At 46.7% G+C, this 18,937-nt stretch overlaps 1 protein-coding gene across 1 annotated transcript in view; it reads right to left on the minus strand.

The window, feature by feature from the left end:
• Positions 1 to 15,089: 15,089 nt before the first annotated feature.
• atoh8 (atonal bHLH transcription factor 8) overlaps positions 15,090 to 18,937 on the minus strand; it is a 28,708-nt gene continuing 24,860 nt past the window's right edge. Inside the window, exon 3 of the mRNA XM_002937284.5 lies at positions 15,090 to 17,240. Coding sequence (XP_002937330.2) covers positions 17,235 to 17,240 — 6 coding nt within the window. The 3' untranslated portion in view covers positions 15,090 to 17,234. The remainder of the gene's footprint in view (positions 17,241 to 18,937) is intronic.

Below are 18,937 nucleotides of genomic sequence, written 5' to 3' on the forward strand. Positions count from 1 at the left end.
CTACTATAGGCACCATCTCTCCCTACTATACCTGCTATCCCACAGCCCCAGTCCCTTCCCAGAGGCTATTATCCCCCCACTGCTACTACAGGCACCATCTCTCCCTACTATACCTGCTATCCCACAGCCCCAGTCCCTTCCCAGAGGTTATTATCCCCCACTGCTACTATAGGCACCATCTCTCCCTACTATACCTGCTATCCCACAGCCCCAGTCCCTTCCCAGAGGCTATTATCCCACTGCTACTATAGGCACCATCTCTCCCTACTATACCTGCTATCCCACAGCCCCAGTCCCTTCCCAGAGGCTATTATCCCCCCACTGCTACTATAGGCACCATCTCTCCCTACTATACCTGCTATCCCACAGCCCCAGTCCCTTCCCAGAGGCTATTATCCCACTGCTACTATAGGCACCATCTCTCCCTACTATACCTGCTATCCCACAGCCCCAGTCCCTTCCCAGAGGCTATTATCCCACTGCTACTATAGGCACCATCTCTCCCTACTATACCTGCTATCCCACAGCCCCAGTCCCTTCCCAGAGGCTATTATCCCCCCACTGCTACTATAGGCACCATCTCTCCCTACTATACCTGCTATCCCACAGCCCCAGTCCCTTCCCAGAGGCTATTATCCCACTGCTACTATAGGCACCATCTCTCCCTACTATACCTGCTATCCCACAGCCCCAGTCCCTTCCCAGAGGCTATTATCCCTACTGTTACTATTTTATACCCAGCAGTATCTCACCATAGACACACACAAAATAACTGAGGCGAATGAGAATGCTACCAGTAAGAAAGCCATTCCCTCCCTGAGCCTGTGTGCCAGTAGAGCTAATCAATCACGTAACAATGAGAGTCAGGGGAAAGGCTTGCCTTGCAAACCGGCGGAATGCAGTATGTTATGGTTTGGTGGTGAGACGGGTGACATGCTGAATTTAAAATGACAGTAATTAATACGTTTACACTTCATGCCTAATCGACAAGAGCCCAGGAAACAGGATTGTATTGCAAATATATTTTGCTAATTCTTTTCATTATAAAAGTAAAGAATGATTTTTTAAACTCCATTAAACACTGCAAACAGATCTCAGTTGGTTTTGGATCTCCCCCCACCTTTTTTGTGACAGCTTTTACCTCCCAATGGGACTGGGCCCCTGACAGAACTCCTGCCTGTCCCTCCCTGCACTGGGCTGTTGTGCAACTACAACCCTACACAGCTCTCTGCAGTTTGGACTTTCTGATTTTTCAGGCCATCAGTTGCCTTTTGGAAAGATGCGGAGAAAAATATATAATTATAGACATAGCAATAGGACCAGTTTTTCTTGTTAGCAGACATGAGCTACGGAGTTTCTTGTATTTATATAAGCTATCATAATAAATCTGCCCGAATCCCCAAGGGACATTCACTTTGCTGTACGGGGACCAATTAATGAGACACCAAGGCACAACACTGTTAATTGGATGTGTCTGATAAACAGCAAATAGAAATGTAGTTTTTTTTCTCCCTTGGGAACCGGTTAGCGAGATGCATCTTAAAGGGAATGAGACTTAACTCCCATTTAAATCAGAATTTCACTATTGTGCTTCCTGCGATAGCGACAACCCCCCCGATTCCCCTGCATAGGTCGCAACCCGTACAAAGTACAGTTCAGCAGGAACAGCCCCTTACGTCTGCTCTTCATGTCAGCGCCTGCTTTACTCCCTCTAGTAATGACAAGCAGCCAGACATACATATAAAGAGAATGATGGCTGTGTGACAGACAAAAGGACTGAGCCATTGCACTAGGTGGGTTGTGACTCTGCCCAAAGAACAAACATGGAAATAGAAAGGATAAACTGCTGCAAATTGTTCCGCTGAACTATTCTGATCTCCGTCTCCCACACACCTCATTAATAATATGTCTTTCCTGAAGGATCCTCCCTTAATTACTAATTACAGTGACATGAGGTGTAACTCACAGGAGCCAAGCCAATAGCCAAGCACTATAATAGCACAAACCCAAAACATCCATACACAGTATAACCGTACCTCCCTTACCTCTCTGCTGCCATCACTGAACTCATTGACTCTCTGTTATCAATAGGATATGAGCTGCTAAACCAGTGCTGTCCAGGATGTTAATGGTTACAAAAACATAGCTCATAGGCTGTACAGAGAGATACCATAAAACTATGGCACATAGGGATTCCCCTGTACTAAGCACAATTCAGCAGGAACAGCCCCCTAAGTTTGCTCATAGGCTGTACAGAGAGATACCATAAAACTATGGCACATAGGGATTCCCTTGTACTAAGCACAATTCAGCAGGAACAGCCCCTAAGTTTGCTCATAGGCTGTACAGAGAGATACCATAAAACTATGGCAGCATAGGGATTCCCCTGTACTAAGCACAATTCAGCAGGAACAGCCCCCTAAGTATGCCCATTGCCTGTACAGAGAGATACCATAAAACTATGGCAGCATAGGGATTCCTCTGTACTAAGCACAATTCAGCAGGAACAGCCTCTAAGTTTGCTCATAGCCTGTACAGAGAGATACCATAAAACTATGGCACATAGGGATTCCCCTGTACTAAGCACAATTCAGCAGGAACAGCCTCTAAGTTTGCTCATAGCCTGTACAGAGAGATACCATAAAACTATGGCACATAGGGATTCCCCTGTACTAAGCACAATTCAGCAGGAACAGCCCCCTAGGTTTGCTTATAGCCTGTACAGAGAGATACCATAAAACTATGGCACATAGGGATTCCCCTGTACTAAGCACAATTCAGCAGGAACAGCCCCCTAAGTTTGCCCATTGCCTGTACAGAGAGATACCATAAAACTATGGTACATAGGGATTCCCCTGTACTAAGCACAATTCAGCAGGAACAGCCCCCTAAGTTTGCCCATTGCCTGTACAGAGAGATACCATAAAACTATGGCACATAGGGATTCCCCTGTACTAAGCACAATTCAGCAGGAACAGCCCCCTAAGTTTGCCCATTGCCTGTACAGAGAGATACCATAAAACTATGGCACATAGGGATTTCCCTGTACTAAACACAATTCAGCAGGAACAGCCCCCTAAGTTTGCCCATTGCCTGTACAGAGAGATACCATAAAACTATGGCACATAGGGATTCCCCTGTACTAAACACAATTCAGCAGGAATAGCCCTAGATGTATTGCTAAGGCCTAAAGACTCAGATCAAATGGCTGAACCCAGGAGTTGCATTGTGACTTCTCTCTGCTCCAGTGCAGTTCTGGCGCATTGATTGAAGCCTATGGTTTCTGTGCAGTGCCCAGTCTGACTAAATTTCAGTGCAAATTCCGAATTCAAACACAAAATCCTGCATCAACACCACATTACAACAATCCCCTTGAGAGCTGAGCAAATATTATCTGTGCAAGGCTGCCCCACTCCAGTACGAGCGGGCAATTTGTCTTGTTATTGGTATTCATTTCAAAGGTGTCAGCAAGCCCTGGGCTCCCTCTAGTGGCCAGATATCAGAAGCATCTATTTCCTATGTATGGACAAGGGCAATACCCATCTATGTACAGAGCCCGCACTCACCCCAACCCAGTACCCAATGTATAAAGTGAATAAATCATGTTGGGTTGCAGCTGGGTACTTGGAGACCTTTACCAAGGACCCCATGCAAGTATGAACTAAGGGGCGGATTTATCCAAATGTGAGTTTAGAGCTTAATACATAAAAACTCACCTGTGTTCTATTCATTCCTATGGGATTTTTAGAAGTGTATTCAACAACGGGTGAAAGGCCCATGGGAATGAATAGAACATGAGTGAGTTCTTATGTATTTAACTCTAAACTCACATTTTAATAAATCTGCCGGCTAGTGTTTAAATAGCCCTACATACATAGATACCAAATGCCAGCGCCATGCATTACGTACGCGTGCACGGGGGAGGGGGTTAGGTGGCCGGCACCCCCCAGTTTGAGGTAAAGCTATAAGTATTACTTCTCTTTCTATTCAGACCCACTTCTATTCAAATTCCAGTTTCTCATTCAATCCACTGCCTGGTTGCTAGGCTAATATGGACCCTAGCAACCAAACAGCTGCTGAGAGCTTCTGTACAAAAAGCTAAGTAATTACAAACCACATATAAAAACATGAAGACCAATTGCAAATTGACTGAGAATATCAGTCTCTACATGATGGTAAAAGTTAATTTTAAGTTAAACAACCCCATTCAGGATAAAATATTTATTTGTGTTGAATGTTAAGAATGTATTAAAGTTAATACCAGGGTGGCTAATAATATGATCAAATTGATCTTTTAAAAGAGAACTAAAGCCTTAATAAAGAAGTAGGCTAGGAATGTAGGTACATTGTGTTTTGGGCTTCTGTATCCGCCCAAGGCCCCCCATTTTGGTTTGGAAGGCGGAGTTCCCCTTTAATAGTGCAATTTAATATGAAATATGTCATTTCAATAGTACATACTACTAACAAGGTATAGTGAGTGAGTACCTACTATGAACGAGATGCTGTGAGACTGTATATAGATCCCCTGTAGATAAAGACGGAAACACAAGGCTATTGCTAATGTGACAATGAGAAGAGACAGAGAAGCCTTGGGGAAGGGGTATTGCTGGGGTATTAGGGGGGTTATGGGCTTATAAGGGAGATTCTGGCTTATACAGACACTAATATACCTTTGGGCCACTAATAACCCAACCTGAAAGCAGTTTTACAGGGGGCGCTGGTGTCCCACCCTTCTTCAGATGTTGCTGAACTACAGCAGTCAGAATGTTACAACTGAGGGCTGTTTGGGGGGTGCTGGGATTTTATAGCCCAACAGCATTTGGAACGCAGCCATTTGACTTGTCAATTTTACAGTCAATGTTTTACTATCTGTGATGTTTGTCGGATCAGAGTGGGCACTGTGGGGGGAGAGAGTGGGCACTGTGGGGGGAGAGAGTGGGCACTGTGGGGGGAGAGAGTGGGCACTGTGGGAGGAGAGAGTGGGCACTGTGGGAGGAGAGAGTGGGCACTGTGGGGGGAGAGAGTGGGCACTGTGGGGGGAGAGAGTGGGCACTGTGGGAGGAGAGAGTGGGCACTGTGGGGGGAGAGAGTGGGCACTGTGGGGGGAGAGAGTGGGCACTGTGGGGGGAGAGAGTGGGCACTGTGGGAGGAGAGAGTGGGCACTGTGGGAGGAGAGAGTGGGCACTGTGGGGGGAGAGAGTGGGCACTGTGGGGGGAGAGAGTGGGCACTGTGGGAGGAGAGAGTGGGCACTGTGGGGGGAGAGAGTGGGCACTGTGGGGGAGAGAGTGGGCACTGTGGGGGAGAGAGTGGGCACTGTGGGAGGAGAGAGTGGGCACTGTGGGGGGAGGGAGTGGGCACTGTGGGGGAGAGAGTGGGCACTGTGGGAGGAGAGAGTGGGCACTGTGGGAGGAGAGAGTGGGCACTGTGGGGGGAGAGAGTGGGCACTGTGGGGGGAGAGAGTGGGCACTGTGGGAGGAGAGAGTGGGCACTGTGGGGGGAGAGAGTGGGCACTGTGGGGGGAGAGAGTGGGCACTGTGGGGGGAGAGAGTGGGGCACTGTGGGAGGAGAGAGTGGGCACTGTGGGGGGAGGGAGTGGGCACTGTGGGGGGAGAGAGTGGGCACTGTTGGAGGAGAGAGTGGGCACTGTGGGAGGAGAGAGTGGGCACTGTGGGGGGAGAGAGTGGGCACTGTGGGAGGAGAGAGTGGGCACTGTGGGGGGAGAGAGTGGGCACTGTGGGAGGAGAGAGTGGGCACTGTGGGGGGAGAGAGTGGGCACTGTGGGAGGAGAGAGTGGGCACTGTGGGGGAAGACAGTGGGCACTGTGGGGGGAGAGAGTGGGCACTGTGGGGGGAGAGAGTGGGCACTGTGGGAGGAGAGAGTGGGCACTGTGGGGGGAGAGAGAGTGGGCACTGTGGGGGGAGAGAGTGGGCACGGTGGGGGGAGAGAGTGGGCACTGTGGGAGGAGAGAGTGGGGCACTGTGGGGGGAGAGAGTGGGCACTGTGGGAGGAGAGAGTGGGCACTGTGGGGGGAGAGAGAGTGGGCACTGTGGGGGGAGAGAGTGGGCACTGTGGGGGGAGAGAGTGGGCACTGTGGGGGGAGGGAGTGGGCACTGTGGGAGGAGAGAATGGGCACTGTGGGGGGGGAGAGTGGGCACTGTGGGGGGAGAGAGTGGGCAGTGTGGGAGGAGAGAGTGGGCACTGTGGGGGAAGAGAGTGGGCACTGTGGGGGGAGAGAGTGGGCACTGTGGGGGGAGAGAGTGGGCACTGTGGGAGGAGAGAGTGGGCACTGTGGGAGGAGAGAGTGGGCACTGTGGGGGAAGAGAGTGGGCACTGTGGGGGGAGAGAGTGGGCACTGTGGGGGGAGGGAGTGGGCACTGTGGGAGGAGAGAGTGGGCACTGTGGGGGGAGAGAGTGGGCACGGTGGGGGGAGAGAGTGGGCACTGTGGGAGGAGAGAGTGGGCACTGTGGGGGGAGAGAGTGGGCACTGTGGGGGGAGAGAGAGTGGGCACTGTGGGGGGAGAGAGTGGGCATGGTGGGGGGAGAGAGTGGGCACTGTGGGAGGAGAGAGTGGGCACTGTGGGGGGAGAGAGTGGGCACTGTGGGGGGAGAGAGAGTGGGCACTGTGGGGGAGAGAGTGGGCACTGTGGGGGGGAGAGAGTGGGCACTGTGGGGGGAGAGAGAGTGGGCACTGTGGGGGGAGAGAGTGGGCACTGTGGGGGGAGTGAGTGGGCACTGTGGGGGGAGAGAGTGGGCACTGTGGGGGAGAGAGAGTGGGCACTGTGGGAGGAGAGAGTGGGCACTGTGGGGGGGGAGAGTGGGCACTGTGGGGGGAGAGAGAGTGGGCACTGTGGGGAGAGAGAGAGTGGGCACTGTGGGAGGAGAGAGTGGGCACTGTGGGGGGAGAGAGTGGGCACTGTGGGGGGAGAGAGTGGGCACTGTGGGAGGAGAGAGTGGGCACTGTGGGGGGAGTGAGTGGGCACTGTGGGGGGAGAGGAGGAGAGGCTAGAGACACTACAGCAGCACCACTTGCATCATTAGGGGGTTAAATCAGCCAAACGCACCTACAGTCTTAACTCACAAAAGGTTTATATTTGGATTTTCTACAAAAAAACAGAATAACTAAACCCCCATTCTCCCCTGTCAGCACCTCATAACCTCTCCTAAACCAACACCCCGCCCCCCCCCCACCTCTCGGCCGCCATGAAGGAAGCAAAACAGAATATAAACAAGCCAGTCATTTATATGAGGTGATTCTCATAACTGGCGTTGCCTTCACTCATTCACTTGCGCCGTCAGATTCCTGGGGGTCTCAGTACTAATGCGGCTGATTGGCGCAGGGCAGGGGGCAGTTATACTGGATATTTCTCATATCCCGGGGTGTTTGCAATTCACTGGTTCATTTGTGACACTTTTAAATAGAATTATGGGTAAAAGGGAAAATTCTGGTTTGGGGAACATATTTACTCATTGCATTATACCCTTTTTATAGAGAATTCATTTTCTAATGAACATTTTGATAAAATCGTCCTGCAGCCAAGACCCGTGACCCTGAGCTGTTCAGTAAAAATAATAAATCGGCCCCTAAATCCCTTTTTCAAACTGCAAATAGGATCCATGCAGATCTGCAAAACAATCCCACCCCCCCGCCATTATTTCCTACAGTTGTTTCCTGGTCTCGGCCCAATCAGGAGAGTCTGAATTGTTCCCACACACAACCCTGGAGATTATTATTATTATCCCTGGTTTAGAAGTGTCTCCATCTGACAGGAAGGTCTATTTTTAAAGGGGATCTTTTTTTGGACAATGAAATCCTAATGCCCTAGGCAGTCCCTGTGTAGCCGTGTATATACGCTGCAAGCCTGACTCCTGACACAATGTAGTAGATATAGTCATGCTCACGTGCCGGGGTTGCTCTATATGGCAGGGGATTTGCTGCATGTTTCTCTTGCTTTGTGGGTGATAGTTTTCAGTTCATAGTGTAATACAAGCTGAATGGGGAATTCTTCCATTTATTAATCTCCTGGGTGCGGGCACCTACGGGGCTCCTGGGGCGGAACCCCGGTGGGCCCTTCACCCCCCAGTCCGACCCTGCATCTGGGGAATGTGCCATTGTGCAGTATACAGAATTTGTTATTGGGGTGCTTCACCTTTGTGTTAACTTTTAGTATGCTATAGAATGTTCTATTCCTAGCAACTTTACAATTGGTCTTCATTCCAAACAGGGGTCACTGACCCCGGCAGCCAAAGAACTACTGCTCTGTGAGGTTACAATTTTATTATTATTGTCAAGTTTTATTACTTATCTTTCTGTGCAGACCCTCTACTATTTATATTCCAATTTCTCATTTAAAACCACTGCCTGGTTACTAGGGTAAAAAAGACCCCAGCAACCAGGTAGATGCCAAAATACCAAATGGAGAGCAGCATGCTGAATTTGCAAAATTTGTTTCGACCTTTAAAGTAACCAATCAGATTTTTGCTCCTATTAGTCTAACAGAATAGAATTTGATTCGTCAAAATGAATCAATGCTTGCTTGCAACAAAGGATGTAGGTACCTACTCGGCATTCTGTTTTCTGTGGTAGGCACGGTGATTCCAAGTGACAGAGAGGAACAAAAGGAAAAGACTAAATTAATATTATTATGGAAAGCCACATACATTCCAAAGAAACCCATGTTTTAATCCAACATCAGTGGGGCCTAAGGTACACACAAGGTATGCCCAATGTATGACCAAGGTATGTCCAAGGTATGTCCAAGGTACGCCCAAGGTATGCCCAAAGTACGCCCAAGGCATGCCCAATGTATGCCCAAGGCATGCCCAAGGAATGCCCAAGGTACGCCAAAGGAACGCCAAAGGTATGCCCAAAGTACGCCCAAGGTATGGCCAAAGTACGCCCAAGGCATGCCCAAAGTACGCCCAAGGAATGCCCAATGTATGACCAAGGTATGCCCAAAGTACGCTCAAGGTATGCCCAAAGTATACCCAAGGTATTCCCAAGGTACGCCCAAAATACACCCAAGGTATGTCCAAGGTATGTCCAAAGTACACCCAAGGTATGCCCAAGGTATGTCCAAAGTATGTCCAAGGTATGCCCAAGGTATGTCCAAAGTACGCCCAAGGTATGCCCAAAGTACGCCCAAGGTATGCCCAAGGCAAGGTACGCCCAAGGTACGCCCAAGGTATGCCCCCTGCTCTTCATCAACCCCCTTCTGCAGCCATAGTGAAGTGATGACTGCTGATAGAGGGCTGCTGAGGAGAGGGGTGGAGTTATTGTGCATCGACACGCAGTGAGGCAGATTCAGAAACTGAACTAGGGGCAGGCACATGCCCTGTGCCCCCCTCACCCCCAGCAGCCGATCAGCAGAACAATGGGAAGGGAGCAAGATAGCAGCTCCCAGTAGGTATCAGAATAGCACTCAATAGTAAGAAATCCAAGTCCGGCTTGGGACTCCTCCAGTTACATGGGAGTAGGAGAAACAATAGGTTAGCTGAAAGCAGTTCTAATGTGTAGCGTTACTGTTTCACTGACACTTATTGTGTTCTGTTGGATTTTCACGTTGTGTGTGCTCTTACTTTGTCATACATTTGCCTTTGTACCACATGTATGTATATGTATGTTTATATACCTCTGTACTGCATATGCCTCTCGTGTGCCCTGCGTATTGTCATGTTAACGTCTCCCATGTGCTTATATTGTGATACATATGTTGTTCATAAACAGCGGCCCGGCGGCCCCCGTGGCAAGTTCATCCCATGAAAGCAGCCCTCCCTCTGGATGCAGCACCCCGGGCCGGCCCGGCAGATAAAATAAAAGCTGCTGTACAGATGATTATGAGCAGCAGATCTTGGGGCCAGATGGACTTGCTTTTCTTTAAACCGTTCTGCAGTTTGATTTAAAAGTTCCTTAAGCGGAATCCAACTATCAATAGTCATAAAATCCTCAACATCTGGGATTTTTTTTTGTGTTTTGTTTCTGACAAATGAAGCCAAAAACATAGATAGATTGCATTTTTGCTTTACCACAGTCAGCCAGAAAAAAAAGCTGTTACGGCATTCAAGTGGAAATGATTTAGGGAAGGTCCGAAAGGTTTATTGGCTCTTGTGTGTTCTGTTGAGTAGGACTTAGGCATCCCATTATATATCCTTAAAGCTGCAATAACAGATACAAATGGGACGCACATTGCCAAAATATGTATATATATGTATTCTTGTTTTGCAGAACTCTTAAACAAGTTAGAGGGGTTTTGCAGAGAGGAAGAATAACATTATTATTAGTAGTACAGGTATGGGACCTGTTATACAGAATGCTTGGGACCTGGGGTTTTCCAGATATGGGGTCTTTCTGTAATTTGGATCACTTAAGGGGGAGATTTACCAAAGCACGAATTCGAATCCCGAATGGCAAAAATTCAGATTGGAAACAAAAAATTTTTTGTCGCCATCGTAACTTTTTTGCATTTTTCATGACTTTTTCATCGCCGTCGCGACTTTATCGTATGTTGCACGACTATTTCGTCTATTTTTTACGACGGTGACGAAAAAGTCGCGAAAAAAATACGAAAAAGTCGCAAAAATACAGATCATTGCGAACAAAACGTATTCAGGCGCATTTGGACCGTTCGTGGATTACCGTATATACTCGAGTATAAGCCGATCCGAATATAAGCCGAGGTACCTAATTTTACCTAAGAAAACTGGATAAACTTATTGACTCGAGTATAAGCCTAGGGTGGGAAATGCAGCCGCTACTGCTAAGTTTTTTTTTAGCTCTCAGGCAAGTTTGGGAAGGCTAAGGAAGCTGCCATAAAAAATACCTGATGCCCACCACAGTCTGCTTCCCATTGACTTCAGAGCTGTGTAACTAAAACTCCTTGTTAGATTTCTGCCGTGTGCGCTCCCAACTTAGAAAGGCACACATGCGAGCACACATGTGGGCGCAAGGCACTTACATCTGTTACAGACACATCTAAGGCAGTACCTGCAGGACACAGAACCGGAACAGTCAGCGTGCACGCGTCAGCGTTCACACTCACCCCCACCCGGCGCCGTGCGCTCCCTTGTACGTGCGCATACATACCGTGGGGGGGGGGTGCGAGCGCGCACGCGTCCGGCCAGGGTCAGTACCGTATATACGCGAGTATAAACCGAGACTGATTTTTTCAGCACATATTTGGTGCTGAAAAACTCGGCTTATACTCGAGTATATACGGTAGTAAATCTGCCCCTAAGTCTACATAATTTGTGGGTATAATGGGTTTCTGTATAACAGATCCCATACCTGTATCAATATTAGTGTATATCAAGATTTTCACATGTGTTCAATATGAATGCAGCTGTTGGGCTGCCTTGTGTCCAGTGTGGTAACTAGTCCTGTTCTACCTTTATTCTGTGTTTGGCTCTTTCTATTGGGGACACAGCATTCTTTTCCATCAGATCTCCTATCAACTCCATCTTACATTTACTGTTGTAACTTGGACCCTAGCAACCGAATAGCTGCTAAAACTCCAAACTGGAGAGCTCCTGAATATTCCTGAATGGAATAACTAAAAAACTACAAATAATAAAAACATGAAGACCAATTGCAAATTGTCTCAGAATATCACTGTCTACATCATACTAAAAGTTAAGGGCCATGACACACGGGGAGATTAGTTGTGCCGCGTCAAATCTCTGTTGTCGCCGGGGTGACTAATCTCCCCACAATGCCATCTCCCCGGTTAGAATGTAAATGGCCAGTGGGATGGTAAACGCGGCGCTGCGATTTGCCGAAGTCGCATTGGCATTGCGGGGAGATTAGTCGCCCGCGACTAATTTCCTTGTGTGTCACGGCCCTAACTCAAAGGTGAACAACCCCTTTAGGGCCGTGACCGACGGGGAGATTAGTCGCCATGCAACAAATCTCCCTTGTCACGGACGACTAATCTTCTTGAAATGCCATCCCACCGGCGAGAATGTAAATCGCTGCACAGCGATTTGCCGAAATCGTCAAAGTTACCTTGAGAGGAAACTTTAGCGATTTTGGCGCCACGTATGCGATCCCACTGGCAATTTATTTCTAGCCGGTGGGATGGCATTTCGGGGATATTAGTCGCCCGCAACAAGGGAGATTTGTCGAGCGGTGACTAATGTCCCTGTCTGTCACGGCCCTTAAGGGTGAAGACACACGGAGCTACTAGTAGCAGCTACTTGTCACGGCTACTAAAATAAACAATGCTGATCATTTACTGATAACTGTCTCTACATGTGTTTTAGCAGAGGCAATTCTCAGTATTGTCTATGGCAGGGGATTTTCTGGGGTTTAGTAGCCGTGAAAAAGTAGCTGCTACTTGTAGCTCAGTGTGTCTTCACCCTAAATAGTGTGTCACAGTGTCATATACTGTTGTGGCTATTAGATCATGAAATATAGGGAATTTGGGACCATTATAACATACTGTACATTGCTGGGGGCTACTGATATATGAAATAAAGGGGACACTGACTTATATTGCTGGGGACAATATGTCATAGAATACTTTCCTCACTGTGTCATATATTTTTACATATATTTTAACATTTTGTCATGTGTTACAGGGCTACTAGGTCACAAAATACTCAAGTCACTATATCATACATATACAAGGCCACTGTGACATGATATGGTGAGGTCATTCTGACATTGCTGGGGTCACCGTGCCAAAATACTGGGGCCACTGTGTCAGATACTGCTGTGGCCACTATGGTATAACTCATTGCATGTTACTGTAAAGGTTGAGCAACCAAGAATGCAGGCTTACACAGGCAGAAATTACTGATAAAATGTCCTGCTTACCTGAGCTAGAAAAAAAAAGCGCACAATTAGAGTTTCTATGGAAACCAGCATTGCCATCTCTTCACTGGCTGCTAGACTGGAGGGTGTGTTTAGTAATCTGAGAAGAACTGAGCACGCTCAGTAGCCAACAGCCAAAGGAAATTCCTGAGGGAGGGGCTTAAGTGGGTTACAGGAGGAGAAGGAATCCCAAGTGAGTAAGGAGATGTTGCAACATTACTATTAACCTTTTAACAACCGGAGTGGCAGAAATTTAAAGATATCACATAGGCTGTCCTTTAAAGTCTCTAGTTCTTCTAGCTGTCTCTATAGAGGCATGATGTCTCTCGCAAGGGGAAATAACAGAAAGATATGGAAAACATTTTAATACAATCAAACAAAATACACCATTTGGCTGTACATTATTCTCAATGGTACAATTCAAATAAATAGCGAACGATACAGAGACGTCCAACAAAGGATGGTATGATGTCATTTTTATTACAAAAATATATCGATTTTATAGTTATACAAGGACTTTTTTTGTTTTCCTTCAATTGTATAGAATGAACGGAAACAGGTAAAAGGGTTCAGATTTTGTTTCTGAAGGTCCGCGGGGACTGGTTTATCAGAGAAGGGCTATATGTAAAGCGCTAAATATCCGCACAATCCGCCTTCCATCTACCCACAATGCAGCGTTTCCCTCCACAATCCTACAATAGCCTTTGTGCTTGTTGTGTGCAATTTACCAATGTGAGTGCAAATTAGCAGATTGGTTCATCACAAGCAAATATAGCAGTTTTTGGTGGGTGAATGGCTCCAGCTTCGGAAAAACCTAGTGGGCCCCGGCGGCCCAGACCAGAATCCCCCAGGGCACTCCCGAGATCCACCTGTCTCCCTCCCCTGACGTGCGACAGGTGAGTTCCATTTAGGCGCGCTCGGGGGAAGGGGTCGGAGAGTGTTGGGGGCTCCTGGGGGGGGGGGTGAAGGCGGCAGGGGCCACTGGGGGGTGCAGGGGCCCCTGAGTCAGAAGCCCCAGTGGGCCCTGCACACCCCAGTCTGAGCCTGAATGGCTCACTACTAGGGTTGCCATCTTTTTCTTTCAATAATACCGGCCTTCTGGTTGGGGGTGGGTCATGATGGCATTTTGGGGTGGGGCTATGACATGAGATGCAGGGGAAATGGGTGAGCTTGGAGGGAAAATGGGTGGGCTTGGCAGTTTAAGGCAGATGGGGCCAGGAAATGGGTGGTGTTATAGGCGGAGCAGAGGGTGGCCCATGGTTATAAAGGGTGATCGGCAGCAGAGAGGGTCAGAAGACTGGGGGGTGAAGGGCACACCAAGGCTGCCGCCCCAGTGTCAATCCTTAAGGTGCCCCCACCAGCCACCGCCGCACCCCCTAATCCCCCCCCCCCCGCATGGGCCCCCGCCCGACGTCCTCCCCTGAAATGCGTCAGGGGAAGACACCGGCAGCTGGGGGGGGGCGGCAACAGGGTCATGTCAGGGCCGCTGGCGCCCACCGGCTATTTTCCTGGTGTCCTGGTGGCCCAGTCCGAGAGGGTCAGGGCAGGTACATTGCCACTAAATTTGTAATACCGGTACCAGTATTACCAGCTAGGCCTGTCAAATACCAGCGAGGTGGCAACTCAACTCACTAGAACTCACTAGAACTCACTAGAACCCAATGAGGGAACCCTGGAAGTGCCTTCATGCACCCTGTGATCTAAACCTTGTGCACCAGTTAGGCTGAAGCAGCGCATGGGTTCTAGGGGAAGGCTGTACGGCGCGGGTATAGACAGGTATTTGTCTGAATTACATTAAAATGCAGGGGGGTAACTTTAGGGCCCCAGCCCCCTGGTGCTTTGTTAGATTTTTTTAAAAATAAATGGTCCTGCTTTACCTAAAAAGGGTCCCTATGAAAGTTAGAGGGGGCCTTGGGCCTAGAAAGCACTGGGAACTAAGTGGTAGTTTTTTATGTGTACATTGCTTTAACGGTGACACAAGTGCTTTGTTGTTGTAGAAAGTGCTTCATTTGTTCCACTAAGAAAACTAAATGTCATTAATTATAGATTTATTATGGCAGTGTAGGAATCATAGGAATAATAATAATAATATGGACTGATGGACAGGCTGATTGACTCACATAGGTGCTGAACTGCAGCAGTGCGGTTACACATAGCAACCAATCAGACTGCTGCTTTCATTTTCTACCTGGTAGCAGACTAACTTCCCATTGGTTACTACTCCAATACACCTATGTTGTTAATAAATCAGCCTCAGAGTGTTACCTTCAAGCTGTTCTATTCTACTCTATTCTTCCATACTGTAACCTTTACTCCATACGCCAGCCTACTGAATTAATCATATATATAACCCGCCATGTTTAGCTGAGATCAGTCCAACATTCCTTTTCCAATAACTGATAACAACGGGTACCCAGCTATAGTGTGGAGTTACCTATAAATCTATATCATCTAGAAACAGCGCAGACATTTTAGACCATTTTCATTTGGGCGCCATTTGGAATTGCCCACATATATCTCCCCACATATATCCTACATTTCTGATTTAACCTTTGTTTTTTTACATTTCTATTTATAAAGAATTTCAAAACACTTTTCTGGCAAATATTTTGGTTAAAAAAAATTAGATTAAGATTTAAACACTTGGCTGGCAAAGTCCAGGGGAATAGAATTCTATTTAATTTAGTTAATAAATAGGGCCATGACTTTACACAGATTTTGGGCATTTCCATTTCATGGTGTTCTGGGCCTTTATGTACATATAAAATATATAGAAAGGGGAAACCATATCCAGATGTCCATTTTCTCTCTTAAATATTTCCTTTTCATTCCACCAATAATTTCTTTCTGCCCCAATGCCTCTCTGGAACACAAATGACCTGCTGTAAAATGGCGCAGCTAATGGTCCATCCAATAAGGACTGTTTCCTAGCTCTGTTGGGGACACATTCAGCCAAGTTCAGTGCCATCCCTACTATGGATTATACAGGGAATTGATCAGACATTAGCTGGTCCATATAGGGTTGACTTACCTACAGAGCAGCGCTTGTAGGCAGGAAGAGTTGGGGACCGCAGTAATAAGAGGAATGGTGACAGTAATGCTATATCAAGGTTGTCCAACCTGAAGCCCTTCATTGAAGTCTGGGAGTTGTAAATCAACAACAATTAAGGAGCCATAGGTTTGATAGTCTTAATCACTGCTACTATTAAATAAATAGCAAAGAGGGTGCCAATTTGATAGGTACCCCCCCCAGAAATTATAATTTCTTACATGAGACCCCAGGCTGGTGCTCCAGTTTACTGCTCTGGCCCAGGGCTACTACAGAAGGAGCACCATGATGCCCCCTTCTCCTACAGCTTCCTCTCTACAGCCCAGTACAAAGCTGAATTTAGAAGCAAAAAGTCATATTGTTCACCGGCCCAGGCCGCAGAGAGGATCCAAGGACAAGAAGAAATTTGATCTGTGGTTCCTATACAGTGGTACCCTGGGCACTATGAACAGGAGCACCAGCCTGAGGTCTCAGGGAAACAATTATGATCACTGGGGGGGCGGTTGTCAACCCCCAGTTTGTAGTTAACTATTCTTGAACTGCAGCTCCCAAATCCCAACTTTCATCAGCCATATATTAAAACCTATTACTAGTAGCGCTGTCTCCATCTAATTGTTGTGGGCCTCCACCCAAATCTTCTGTTCAGACTCCAACAATCCTCTCTGCAGCCAACAAGAGCCCCTAAAATGTGATGACATCATCATCATTCTAATACCACGTGATGACATAATTATAAAGAATACCCTTGAGTAGGGTTAGCCGCTACCGGCCAGGTGGCAACCCTACCCTTGAGTACAAAAACCAGTGAGATACGATGGTAAGGACTGCCCAGTATACTCTCTTATGCACTCGAGAGTAGGTTGTTTTGGAACATTCTTTCCTTGAGTTTTTATGGTCCTGATCCCCCCAATTGGATCTTGTACAACTGCAACTCTCCGTGTCCAAAGTCCGGCTGTAGCTGCTGGGTGACGGCCGCTGTAGAAGCAGAAACAGCACGAGATGAGTGCGTTATGTGAGAAACCTTTGGCTCCACAAGCAGGGGAATTAAGGGAAAGTAAATGCTTTGTTTAATCTTTGGCACAACGGCAAAAAAAAAAAAAAAAAGTTGAAGTCTTGCTGTGCAATGAAGTGATATAAAAATATCCCAGTTTAAGAGAAAAGGAAGAGCAAAATAATAAATTGCACACACTAAATAGCTGACTTGTTCGGAACAGAACAGCACTTCTCTCTCTCTGTGTTAGAAAGCCCTTTATCCAGATGTCTCTCTCAAGCATAAAAGCCAGGAGCTTGTCTTCAGGATTTACCATCCGGCGCTTGCCAGGAGTAAGGGAACCCTGCTTGGCTCTTGTCTCGCACATCCAGACGTTACCGCAACGTTATTCCTGCAACAGAGAAACAGAGACAAAGAGTCATTTAGGCGTGCTGAGACCCTGGCGTCGCTCTGCGTGCTGTCAAGGTGCCCGGGTACAACTGCGCCACTGTCAGTAAGGGAAGGACTGTCTTTACTTAAAGGGGATATCAACCCAAAAACTTCAATTTGGCTTATGAAAGAAAATGTTTAAGAAAACAATTTTAAGCATCGCCTGTAGAGATCTATGAAATATTTCCAGTGGTTTTAAAGTTATAAATGTTATTGGGGCTGAAAGCAATACAGGTATGTGGACCCGTTATCCAGAATGCTCGGGACCTGGGGTCTTCCGAATAAAGGGTCTTCCTGTAAATCCGATCGCCTACCCTAAGTCTACTAAAAAAAATTATTTAAACAGTATTTAAATCTATTATTACAGAGAAAAAGGAATCATTTAACCATGAAATAAACCCAATAGGGCTGTTCTGCCCCAATAAGGGGTAATTATATCTTAGTTGGGATCAAGTACAGGTACTGTTTTATTATTACAGAGAAAAGGGAATCATTTAACCATTAAATAAACCCAATAGGGCTGTTCTACCCCCAATAAGGGGTAATTATATCTTAGTTGGGATCAAGTACAGGTACTGTTTTATTATTACAGAGAAAAGGGAATCATTTAACCATTAAATAAACCCAATAGGGCTGTTCTACCCCCAATAAGGGGTAATTATATCTTAGTTGGGATCAAGTACAGGTACTGTTTTATTATTACAGAGAAAAGGGAATCATTTAACCATGAAATAAACCCAATAGGGCTGTTCTGCCCCCAATAAGGGGTAATTATATCTTAGTTGGGATCAAGTACAGGTACTGTTTTATTATTACAGAGAAAAGGGAATCATTTAACCATTAAATAAACCCAATAGGACTGTTCTGCCCCCAATAAGGGGTAATTATATCTTAGTTGGGATCAAGTACAGGTACTGTTTTATTATTACAGAGAAAAAGGAAGGCCTTTCCGTAATTCGTAACTTTCTGGATAACGGGTTTCTGGATAAGGGATCCCATACCTGTACTATAAGAAATAAAAAATGAAGACCAGTTTTAAAGTTGCTAAGAATTGGCCATTCTATAATATACTAAAGATTAAAAGCAAAGCATGTAGGCAGGTCCGGCTTGAGTCCAGCATTCAAGCATAAATCCACTTTGCAGGTATTCAGCAGGTACCTGACCCAATGCAGGGTTCTACACTGACACATACACTGATAATATCTAACAATTGCTTGCTATGTCCTTTGTACATTTATATAGGTTTCCCCCCAAAAGAGCTCTCTGATGTTGGGGTCCCCTCCACAAACCTAAATACAACCAACAGTTAATACATTTTGTTTTCCTGCAGCCCCAGCTGTACAACAGGCGTCCCACACACCATGACTGCGAGAAGGAAACTGACTTGTATTTTCTACAAACCACCAGCAGAGGGAGCTGAGGTGCTTTCAGTCAGACTTTTTCCCAAAAAGCCACTTGGATTTCCATTCCCTCAGTTTACAGTTTATAATATAATAAAATGTCAAATATGAAGAACAAACGACATGCAGAACCAATCAGCCACATTTTTTCACTAACCTTTGCAAAACCGGAAAAGAAAAAAAATATAATTTACCGATTCTGATAATATAGACTAAGTAATTCTGGGGGTGGTGAAGGGCATTTGGGTTCCATGAAAGG

This window comes from Xenopus tropicalis, chromosome 1 (assembly GCF_000004195.4).
Source record: "Xenopus tropicalis strain Nigerian chromosome 1, UCB_Xtro_10.0, whole genome shotgun sequence".
In the NCBI taxonomy this organism is placed as follows: domain Eukaryota; kingdom Metazoa; phylum Chordata; class Amphibia; order Anura; family Pipidae; genus Xenopus; species Xenopus tropicalis.